The following is an 11,900-nucleotide window of genomic DNA, read 5'->3' on the forward strand; positions in this document are numbered from 1 at the left end:
AATTTCACAATCTCTCTTTTAAAGTAGTAAACAATTGTTTTACTTATCTTGGTATTATCATAACAAGGAACTATAATTGTCTGTTCAATGAGAATTTCAATAATCTTTTAAATTTTACAAAACAGAAATTAGTACAGTGGTCACCTCTGTCCATGTCTTCAATTGGGCAAATTAATGTAATTAAAATGTATATTCTCCATAATTTTTTTATACTTATTTTCATCTTTACCTATATTTATTCCTAAAGTTTTTTTTTTGATTCTGCAGAGATATTTAAAAAATCCTTAGTGACAGGAGAGATAACAGAGGATTGGAGGATAGCCAATGTTGTTCCACTGTTTCAAAAAAGACTCTAAACATAAACCCAGCAATTATAGGCCAGTGAGTTTCTCATCAGTTGTGGAAAAGTTATTGGAAGATATTCCAAGGGACTGGATAGACATGTTTTACTTAAGGATAATCAGCTTGGCTTTGTGCTTGATAGGTCGCCCAAACAATCTTATAGAGTTTTTTTGAGGAAGTTACCAGGGAAGTTGATGAAGGCAACGTAGTGGATGTTGTCTGCATGGATTCCAGTAAGGCATTTGATAATGTCCCATTTGGGAGGCTGGTCAAGAAGGCTTAGTTGCTCGGAATTCAGGATGAGGTGGTAAATTGGCTTGGACATTGTCTTTGTGGGAGAAGCCAGTCAGTGGTGGTAGAGGGTGCCTGTCTGGAGACCTGTGACTGGTGGTGTGCTGTAGGGATAAGTGCTGGGTCCTTTGTTGCTTGTCATTGAAATCAATGATGTGGATGATCATAGGGTTAACTGGATCAGCAAATTTGCAGAGAACTTCAAGACACCAAAGGTCCAGTGGACAGTGAGGAAGGCTTTCATGAAAAATGGCAGATAGAATTTAACACAGATAAGTATGAAGTTTTACATCTTGGTAGGACAAATGAGGCTAGGTCCTACACAGTGAATGGTAGGGCATTGAGGAGTGTGGTAGAACAATGGGATCTGGGAATACAGGTCCATAATTCATTGAAAGTGGTATCACAGGTAGATAGGGTCATAAAGAAAGCTTTTGGCAGATTAGTCTTCATAAATCAATGAATTGAATACAGAAATGGGACATTATGTTGAAGTTGTGTAAGCTGTTGGTGAGAACTAATTTGGAGTATTGCTTGTTGTTTTGGTCAACTATGTGAATGATGGAGTTATGTAAACAAGGCTGAATGAGTACGGACTAATCTACATGATGCTGGATCTGAGTTACAACCAAAATTGAATTGGTTAGAACAGAATTCTTTAGAAAGTAGATTCAGAGGAGATTTGATGGAGGTATACAGAATTATGAGGGGTATATATAGGCTAAGTGCAGGCAGGCTTCCTCTACAGAGGTTGGGTGGGACTACAACCAAAAGTCATAGGTTAAAAGTGAAAGATGAGAAGTTTCAGGGGAACATGAGGGGAAACCTCTTCACTCAGAGGGTTGTAAGAGTGTGGACTGAGCTACCAGCACAAGTGGTGCATGCAAACCTGATTTGAAAGTTTAAGAGAGTCTGGATCAGTACAGGGATGGTAGTGGTATGGTCCAGCTGCAGGTCAATGGGAGTAGGCAGTTTAGGTAGTTACAGCATGGACTAGATGGGCTTAAGGGCCCATTTCTGTGCTGTACTCCATGTATTTCCGAGAAAAAGCTTCTCACAAGATGATTCACAAAATGTAGGTTGGAGAACAACCTCATATTCTTTCCAGCAAAAGACAAGAGCAAAGCCCTTGGAGTTGTCCATTTCTACAGTCCTCACCCTCTTCTTATTTGAAGCAACACCTCCATTTCCTGAAACCATTTGCGGGCAATGTGCACACGATCCTGGTAAACCACTGCACCCATGGGAAGGCAGGATCTTCATCTGCAATTGAGTGGTATGGGAAACGATGACAACATCAGCTGATGAAGGAGCAACGATGAAGCCGATGTGTCGGACAGGGGAGGGGCGCAAAGGAACTGAGCACAATGTCCACAGACCCAAAGGGAAGGTGAAGGAATGGGAATTCACCTGGTGGTATTTAGGGTCTGGATGTCAGCTACATTCCCTGGTGGAACAATGCAACAGAATTTTCCACTTGGAAAGTCCCGTCATGTTTCCTGTTTGTGGGTGACTGTACTGCAAATAGTAAGGGCTCTTTTTTGAGTTAACGTTTACATCCTGGGTGGAGTCGCTGAATCCAGACGACGGCAAAGGCAGAATAAATGCAATCTCACTGTAAAATTCTTTATTGGTTCCTGTTTTACTTGATCATCCTCCCCAAGTTCACACATTGAACATCCGCAAGCCAAAGTGAAAGTACAAGCAAGAAAAAGACTTTGATCCCCGCGGACTAAAGCGCAGTCAGCACACCAGCACCGATCACTGGGTTTACACGACAAATATGGGAAGCAGTGAGTTTATATCTTCAATCCGTTACTGAGACCATCCCACCCCTAATTCTCAAGATAAAAACAAAGAAATTAATTCTTTCACATTGCATTTCAGAGTTTTCAAAGGATGGCTGTTTTCACTATCCAACCATGGATGAGCGGTAGGTTCCCATAATCAGGGTTTTATTTCATTAATCTGTTTTACCCAGTCAGCTGATGGTGTGTCTCCCTGGTCTTTGTCAGGAATCTGGACACTCTGAGGGAGATCTTGCGTAACTACAACCCTCCTGAGGGCTGTGGAGGCTGTATAAACATCCTGCTCTTCGGCATGGTGGGGGCTGGGAAATCATCGACCATCAACACATTCCTCTCGGTTCTGGATCCACAAGGAGTGACCGTGACCTGTGTCCCAACGGGGATGAATCCCCAGTCTCTCACAAAAGAGGTACATAGACTGCCGTCACTTTAATATAAACACACAGGCAGTATACGTTGCTCTATTCACTGTGAATTCACCTCTGTTTCTCTGTCTTCCTGATGTCCACATCAGACACAGTGAGAGTTCACCTCAATCCAATCTGTTGGCTGGAAAGCAATCAGGAGGTCATTTAAATCCAAGTCCCTGATATCAATGAAAAATTTGCTGGGGTATTAAGGAGGGAAGGAGACTAAAGAAATTAAAGGCCAGTGGTCAGTGGTTGCAAAAATGCTAGACTCCATTGATTAGGATAAGGTTTCCATACACTTGAAGGCATATGACAAAACAGGCCAAAGTCGGGATTTTTTGAAGGGGAAATTTTATCTGAAAACTCTGTTGGAATTTTTTGAGGAAATAACAGGCAGGAAAGACAAAATAGAGTCAGTGGCTGTTGTTTCCTTGGATTTTCGGAAGGCAAGGAGCCACACATAAAACTGTTGAACAAGTTAAGAGCCCATGGATGATGCTGGTGACAGGAGAGTTACTAGCATGGACAGAAGTTTGGCTGACTGGCAGGAGGCAAAGAGTAAAAATAGTTGGGGCTTTTCCTGGCTGTCTGCTGGTGACTAGTTGTGTTACAATCGATATTGGGAATGCTTCTATTCATATTATATGCCAAAGATTTGGAAGATGGAATTGATTGCTCTGTGGCCAGTTTTGTGGATGATACGAAGATAAGTGGAGGGGAAGGTAGTCCTGAGGAAGCAGGGATTTTGCAGAAGGACAGACGGATTGGTAGAATGATTGTGTGAAATGGCAATTGCAATTTTCCAGTCCTTCAGAACCAATCTAGAATCTAGTGCTTATTTAAAGATCACTACTGATGCCTTCACAATCTCTTCAGGAACCGCTTTCAGAACCTAGGCTGCAGTTCATCTGGTCCAGGTGACTTACCTAAATTCAAACCTTTCCACTTCCCATCAGCTTCTCCTTACTAACAGCAACTACACTCACTCCTAGTCCCTGACTCTCTGGCATACAGCTGGTGTCTTCCACAGTGGAGACTGACAGACTACTTATTGAGTTCATCTGCCATTTCTGTGCTCCCCATTACTTCCTCTTCTGCATTATGTTCCAATGGGCTGATATCCACTCTTGCCTCTCTTTGACTCTATATACAATATCTGAAAAATCGTTGGGTATAATTTTTATATTCTTGGATAGCTTTTCCTCAAATTTCTTTTTTTTCTGCTTCTGGACCTTTCAGTTGCATTCTGCTGGTTTTTAAAGTAAACCAAATACTCTAAATCCCCACTACTTTTTGCTTCATTGTATGCCCTCTCTTTTGTTTTAGTGCTGTCTTTGACTTTCCTTTGACATGGTTACTTCATTATGATTCCACCCGCTTTAGAATACTTCTCCCACTATGGGATGAATCTATGCTACACCTTTTGAATTGCTCCCAAAAACTCCAGGCATTGCTGTTCTGCTGCCATTTCTGTTGGTGTCCACTTCCAATCAGCTTTGGCCAGCTCCTCTCTCATGCCTCTGTGATTCCCTTTATTTCACTGTAAATCGATACACCATTTTTTGTTTTTCCCTCCTAAGCCTAAGGGTGAATTCAATCATCTTATGAACCCTGCCTCCAAAGGGTTCCTTTACCTCAAACTCCGAAATCAAATCCAGTTTATTTCACAACACCTAATCCAGAATGACCTTTACCCTAGTGGGTTTAACCACAAATTTCTTCTCTTGAGAACATTCCCTGTTCCTTTCTCCATGGATGCTGCCTGATATGCTGTATTCTCCACATTTCTGCTCTCTCACCACAAGACTGTCCTTATTAGTTTGGTTTTCTCAGTGAACTGGAATGTTCCAGTTTGAAAGGGGAATCCAGAGAATCAGGATAACATTGCTGCAGTCAGAGTATCTCTGGGTCTGTATAACAGGGATTCACCTGCTCTCTCAGGGGAATGTAAACAGTCCCCGGGCAGCAAAGGAAGTGGAGCTTCCTTTTGTCATGAGATATCCTGTGACTGAGAGAAGATCAGGGAGATCTCCCACAGGTTGGAATGTCACATCACTGAGGGAAAAGCAGGGAGTTCTCCCATGTCCCTGTGAACATTTTTAGCCATCAGTCAATGACACAAAGCAGATGTTCTGTTGATAAACATTCTAATGTTTATGGGATCTTACTGTGTAAACACTGTCTGTCCTGTGTTCTACATTATACAGAACTTCTCTTTCCATGAAAGATCTCATAGAAATTTACATCTTTTTGAAAATTTACAGTTCAGGTCCTACAAAGCAGGGAGTTTAAAGTTTTGGGATTCAGCAGGATGGAATGCTCTGGTGAACACTGATCGGACAAAGAGAGTGTTAAAGATGATCCTGGAAGGGAGAGTTCCCAAAGGAACAAATGTGAGTTTCCTCCATTACTTTACACTCCTGATTTTCACAAGCCAGTAAACACTGAACAAACTCAGAGAGAGAAGGGAGAAATGGCTCCAATACAAGTTTCTGATGCCACAGGCATGGTCAGAAGAGTGGGTCCATATTCCAATTGAGATGAAGCTACAATGTAGATTGAGAGAGGGTGGCACTCTGTAAAAGAAGTTATTCAGAAACACCAAACAAAGAGTAACACTTGAGAACACAGTGACAGATATTATTCCTGGAGTAACACACAGGGCCAGAGTGACAGATATTAGTACTCGAGTGGCACAGTGGGGCACAGTGACAGAGGTTGGTTGACGAGTTCCCTATCTCTCTCCTTGGAGTCTCAGCCCCAGCAGTTCCCACCTCACCTGTCCTCTGCACATTGCTGGGCCATGTTGAGTTCTTGTCCCTGTGAGGGAGGACTGAGCAGTGTGCTGACATCCTCCACATGATACAGATCAGGAAACGGAGCAGTGATGGGGAAATGGATCAATCCCAGAAACACATGATCCCAGCATCCGCTCCACTGCTAGTGAAGGTCACAGGGTCACCTACCCCTATGATGGTCCGACCCCTGCTCCAACTCACCTGGAGTAGCTCCTCCTTGTCTCCCACCAATTGCCTTCTGCTGGCATCCATTTTGGACACCCTGTGGGGTTTGATGTTGGAATTCTGTGTGTGGCCATGAGATCATGTCTTACTTCCAAACTGATGTGAGAACAGACACTCAGTAGTCGATGGCCATGGGCCAACAGAAGAATGCTTTGAGGTCCAGACTAGATCACTTCTGCTTATCAAATTGGAGGAGAAGGCTGGGGTTAGTGGCAGGATCGATGGAAGGGGGTGGGCTGTGTTTGCTTTTGTAGGATTTTGTGAGTAAAATATTTGCGAGACATTTTATGTGTTTAATAAGAGTTGCAGTCTTTTACTTCCATTCCAGAAAAAAACAGAAGCAGTAACCTTATACAGATGTCCTTATATCAGACACCATTTCTTAAAGTGAACACAACTCAATGAGGGTGTTTGTGAATCATGTAGAACGGTTTCTATGATGATCAATATGTGCCATCTGTCACCCATTACATTCCCCTACACTCTGTTCCTGTTCTTATCTCTCTTCATTCATCAAACCCACCATCCCCAGATCAGTCTGATCTTCCTGTGATGATGCGGGTTCCCCCCCCCCCCCAATGATCGTAGTTTCTGTCTCCCACATCCCAGTGATGTGCTAGTCATTGGGTCAGTCTGCGGCTGTCATTTCCAGTCGGTTGTCAGAATGGTGGGGACTTGATGGGGAGATGAGACAGCAGTGAGAACTGACTAAGGGCTAGCATAGACTAGACTGGCAGAATGGCTGAAGGAAAATAACATGAACAAAAGCTGCTGAAAGTATCATTTACCTTCCTATCATCCAATAACCTGGATACAAAACAGACGATTGTCTCTCCCACATTACTGATGGAGACTGAACAGCTCACACTCCTCAGGATTAAATTTCCCATCAGTTTACACACTGACCAAACATCTGTATCATCCTGCAGTGTGAAGGACCAAACAGTTTCTGAATCATCTGAAAGCTTTGTTATCATATCCTGACATTTAGGTAAAAATGTTGAGACATTAAACAGAGCAAGGGACTGAGTACTGAAGAGCTCAGAGCAAATTCTGAAATAGCATGTGCAGACAGAGGGGACCCACAATGAAATCAGCTGAAAAGTAGCAGTGAACTGGGGAGGCAACATTCCCAGCTGGAGATTGACAGGGACAGAGAGATCCCATCGATCCCTGAAAGAAGAGTGAGGTCAGAGCCCATCCGGATCTCAGTAGATCAGTGACCGTGACCACTGGGCTTTGTCTGATGGGACTGGTCCCTCCAGTCAGTGTTCACCTCAGTGCTGAGTGATTATGATCATTGGTGTTCTTGCTGCTTCCTCTATAACCAGTTCTTCATTGTCTCACTCAGTTACACAGTTTCAATCCTGACTCGGATGTTGCCAACTATCCTGTTATTCCGGAAAATATAATTCACGGAGTCGCATTCATATGTGACATTGACACCTTAGACTTGATCAATGACGATAAAATGAAAGTGTTTCAGGAGTTACAGATGATTGTGGCACAGAAATGTAAGTGCTTTCCTTTGGTCTGTGTAACTGTTGTCACGATATCATTGCAGTTTCATATTGGTATCTGGATCATCTCTCTTTTCCAGATGTTCACAGGGTTGTAATTGGGACCAAGTTTGAATTATTAGGGATACCAGAGAAACACAATGCATTGATTTACGAATATGAGCCACTGCAGAGGAAGGTAATAATCTGTAGAATCTGAGAAGTGATATCAATGTGGTATTTTTACAGTGTAACTTTGTGAGTGTGCAGACACATGTACCATTTATTGTCCATCCTTGATCAGACTCGGGTGGGTAACAGAGAACTATCATTTCCATGCCATTGTATTGACTATATGGAACTACGTAATTAAAAAAAAACAACACAGAGAAAGCTACACTAGACTACAGACCTACACTGGACAGCATAAAGTGTATTTTTTTAACTCTAAAATTATACAAAACAAAAATAATACACTAATCTTGCTTAACATCTTGAAAAGAATGTTTCATCTTTAACTTTATGACTTTAGGAGATCAGTTTATCTTCTACTCACTTAACTATTCACAGTAACAGAAATTTGACCAGGGATGCTCAAACTTTTGCGTGCCATTGTAGGTGTGGGAAACTTCGCACCCATCTGTGCATAGGATAATCCCACGGACAGCAGAGAGGTAAACACAGAAGGTAAACATGGGAGGTAGTAGGAGGGAACTGGGTCCCTCTATCTTGTCCCAGTCAGTAGAATTCAGTTGATGTGTTTCAGACCTCATCTCCTTTTGTCCCAGTTCCCTGAACTCTTGAACCCCAACCTTCCAAACACTTATCCAGTGGGTAGGTGACCAAAACTGCAGATGATACTCCAAATTAGGCTTAGAGTCAAAGAGTCATAGAAAAATACAGCACAGAAACAGATCTTTCAGCCCATCTAATCTGCACCAAAACGATTTAAACTGCCTACTCCCATCGACCTGCAACTGAACGATAACCCTCCAAACCCCTACCACCCAAGTACCAATCCAAACTTAGACCATAAGACATAGGAGTAGAATTAGGCCATTTGGCCCATCGAGTCTGCTCAATCATGACTCAAAAATTGGAGGTGTTGTGGATAGTGTGGAGGGCTGTTGGAGGTTACAGAGGGACATTGCTAGGATGCAAAACTGGGCTGAGAAGATGCAATTCAATCCTGATAAATGTGAAGTGGTTCATTTTGGTAGGTCAAATATGATGGCAGAGTATAGTATTAATGGTAAGACTCTTGGTAGTATGGAGGATTGGAGGAATCTTGGGGTCCAAGTCCATAGGACACTCAAAGCAGCTGCAGGAGGTTGACTCTGTGCTTAAGAAGGCAAATGGTGTATTGGCCTCCATCAATCGTGGAATTGAATTTAGGAGCTGACAGGTAATGTTGCAGCTATATAGGACCCGGGTCAGACCCCACTTGGAGTAATGTGCTCAGTTCTGGTTGCCTCACTACTGGAAGGATGTGGAAGCCATAGAAAGGGTGCAGAGGAGATTTACGAGGATGTTGCCTGGATTAGGGAGCGTACTTTATGAGAATAGGTTGAGTGAACTCGGCCCTTTCTCTTTGGAGCGAAGGAGGATCAGAGGTGACCTGATAGAGGTGTATAAGTTGCAAACTTTGATGATAAATGTACTTTGAATGCCCTAAGCTCATCTGCCTTTCCTACAATACTCCCTGCAATGAAATATACAAACTCAGAACATTAGTCCCACCATGGTCAACCTTTTGATTGTGACCTTGTGTGTAGGCTCAGCAACATCTTTCCCCACAACCACTCCACTATCTGTTCAGGCGCTCTGGTTCCCATCCTGTGTAGTTCTAGTTTAAACACCACACCCACCCCTCCTTGCAGCATTAGCAAATCTTCCTGCTGGGATATTCATTCCCCTAGTTCATTTGCAAATCATCCCGTCTGTACAGGTCCCACCTTCCCTGGAAGAGAGCCCAATGATCCAATAATCTGAAGCCCTCCTCCTCCTGCACCATCTCCTTAGCCATGTGTTAAACTCTATTACTCAGGCTTTACTTTGTGCTGCCTTGTTTTACTGATATTTTCTGCCCCCTCCTGCCACACTTTGTTTGTCAAATCCCCCTCACTCCTCTGTGCCACCGCTCCCTCACTTCCTCTTCAGTTATTAATCATTCTGCCCTTGGAACCCTCCCCTTTCTGTCTAGTCTGAAGCCTGGTCTACACAGTATTCACGTGATTCCCCAGGACACTGGCCACAACACAGTTCAGCTGAAGCTCATCCCAATGGAACAGCTCTCTCCATCTCTGTTACTGCTACCATTGCCCGTGAATCTGAAGCCTGTGGAGTTTATAATTCCATGAATACCCTCTCTCCTTCCTTTCCCTCAGTTTGAGACATTGGCAGAACGTACTGGGATGGATATGCGTTCCATGTTTGTGGTTTCGAATCAGTGGAGAGGTGATCAGATCGAGATGATAAGATGCATCCTGGCCCTGTATGTTCTGGATAATATGGTCAGAAACATTGACCGATTTGTCAAAGCGGTGCAATGATCGCAGATGACCTTGTTCAGTGCTGTGAATCCGATCCAGTTTCAGAAGCATGGACTCTGCTGTGGGATTGATGATTTATTTTTTTCCCTGTAGTTTTAGCATTCTTTATGCTTGTTTATATATTTGTACAATCACCTGTTTGTCTGTAGACTTTTAGTAACTTGTATAATTGTTTCATTCCTCTGTAGTTTCTTTTCCTGTAAAGCTGAAAGGTGGATAACTGCCCCAGAGCACTTGGCAGAATAAAAGCAATCCATGTACTCATGGTCCTTTGTTACTGTCAGTCACTGTTAGAGTTAGCCAGGGCTACAGACAGTCATAGTTACAGCTGGTTACTGCTACAGCCAGTCACAGTTACAGCCCATGACAGTTACAATTGGTTACTGTTATGGATGATCACAGTTACAACAGTCACAATTACAGCCAGTCACTGTTGCAATCAATCATAGTTACAGTAGTCACAGTAACAACTGGTCACAGTTACAGACAGTCACAGTTATGGTGGTCAAAGTTACAGCCATTCATTGTTAAAACTTGTCACATTTACAGTCAGTCACAGTTACAGATGGTCACTGTTACAGTCGGTCACTGGTACAGCCAATTACTGTGACAGCCGGTCATAATTACTGCTGCTCAGTTACAGCCTGTCACTTGAACTGCTGGTCACTTCTCAGCCAATCACAGTTACAGTCAGTCACTGCTACAGCAGGTCGCAGTTATAGCAGTCACAGTTAAAACCAGTAACTTTTGCAGCTGGTCACAGTTAGAGTGGTCACAGTTAGAGCCGGTCACAGTTAGAGCCCGACACAGTTAAATCCAGTCACCATTAGAGCCTGTGATAACTTTTACTTTAAAAAAGGACCACTCCACAATTTCATTGTCAAAAGAACGTCTTTATCATGGACGACAAATGATATTTGCTATACAGAGGCTTTCAGGAACCTCGCCCAGCCTGGGAGGTGGAACTATATACTATGCATACCAAAAGTAAAATGCCGCTAACCCCAGAACCAGCCTCTTGTTACCAACAGCTTCCCGAAAACAATTAACTTACTTTTAATAATACTCACATTACAACAGAGCCGGTCACAGTTAGAGCTGTTTGTAGTAAGGGTGGTCACAGTTAGAGTCAGTCACGGTGAGTGCCCGGCACAGTTAGAGCCATTCACAGTTCGAGTGATCACAGTTACAGTGGTCACAGATAAAGCCAGTCAGAGTTAGAGTGGTCACAGTTCGAGACTCTCACAGTTCGAGTCAGAGATAATTAAAACCAGTCACAGTTAAACCCAGTCACAATTAGAGTGGTCACAGTTAGAACTGGTCTCAGTTAGAGCAAGTCACAGTTAGAGGCATCACAGTTAGAGCCAGTGATAATTAGAACCAGTGACAGTTAGAACATGTCACAGTTGAACCTGGTCACAGTTAGAACCTGTTACAATTAGAACCAGTCACAGTAAGAGCAAGTCACAATCAGAGCTATCACAGTTAGAGCGACCACAGTTAGAGTGGGCACAGTTAGAGACAGTCACAGATAGAGCCTGTTACAGTTAGAACCGGTCACAGTTAGAGTGGTCACAGTTAGAGTTGGTCACAGTTAGAATGGTCACAGTTAGAGCCATCACATTTATAGCCTGTTACAGTTAGAAACAGAAACAGTTAGAGCCAGTCACAGTCAGAGCCAATCACAGTTAGAGCTAGTCGCAGTTAAACCCGGTTACAGATAGAGCCAGTCACCGTTGGAGCTGGTGACATTTCAAGTGGTCACTAGAGCCAGACACAGTTAGAGACAATCACAGTTAAACCCGGTTACAGATAGAGCCAGTCACAGTCAGAGCATGTCACAGGTGAACCTGGTTACAGTTAGCCACAGTCACAGTTAGAGCCTGTTACAATTAGAACCAGTCACAGTTAGAGTGGTCACAGTCAGAGCATGTCGCAGTTAGAGGCATCACAGTGAGAGTAGTCATGAGAGCAG

The 11,900-nt window shown here is 43.2% G+C and overlaps 1 protein-coding gene across 1 annotated transcript; it reads left to right on the top strand.

The window, feature by feature from the left end:
• Window positions 1-2,285: 2,285 nt before the first annotated feature.
• Window positions 2,286-10,185, top strand: LOC132395967 (interferon-induced protein 44-like). The gene is made up of 7 exons (XM_059973247.1): window positions 2,286-2,426; window positions 2,521-2,566; window positions 2,649-2,850; window positions 5,116-5,244; window positions 7,226-7,388; window positions 7,475-7,572; window positions 9,761-10,185. Exons 1-7 carry the CDS (start codon window positions 2,417-2,419, stop codon window positions 9,923-9,925), a joined length of 813 nt encoding a protein of 270 aa, XP_059829230.1. The 5' UTR covers window positions 2,286-2,416; the 3' UTR covers window positions 9,926-10,185.
• The last annotated feature ends 1,715 nt before the right edge of the window (window positions 10,186-11,900 follow it).

Source organism: Hypanus sabinus, chromosome 1 (assembly GCF_030144855.1).
Source record: "Hypanus sabinus isolate sHypSab1 chromosome 1, sHypSab1.hap1, whole genome shotgun sequence".
In the NCBI taxonomy this organism is placed as follows: Eukaryota; Metazoa; Chordata; class Chondrichthyes; order Myliobatiformes; family Dasyatidae; genus Hypanus; species Hypanus sabinus.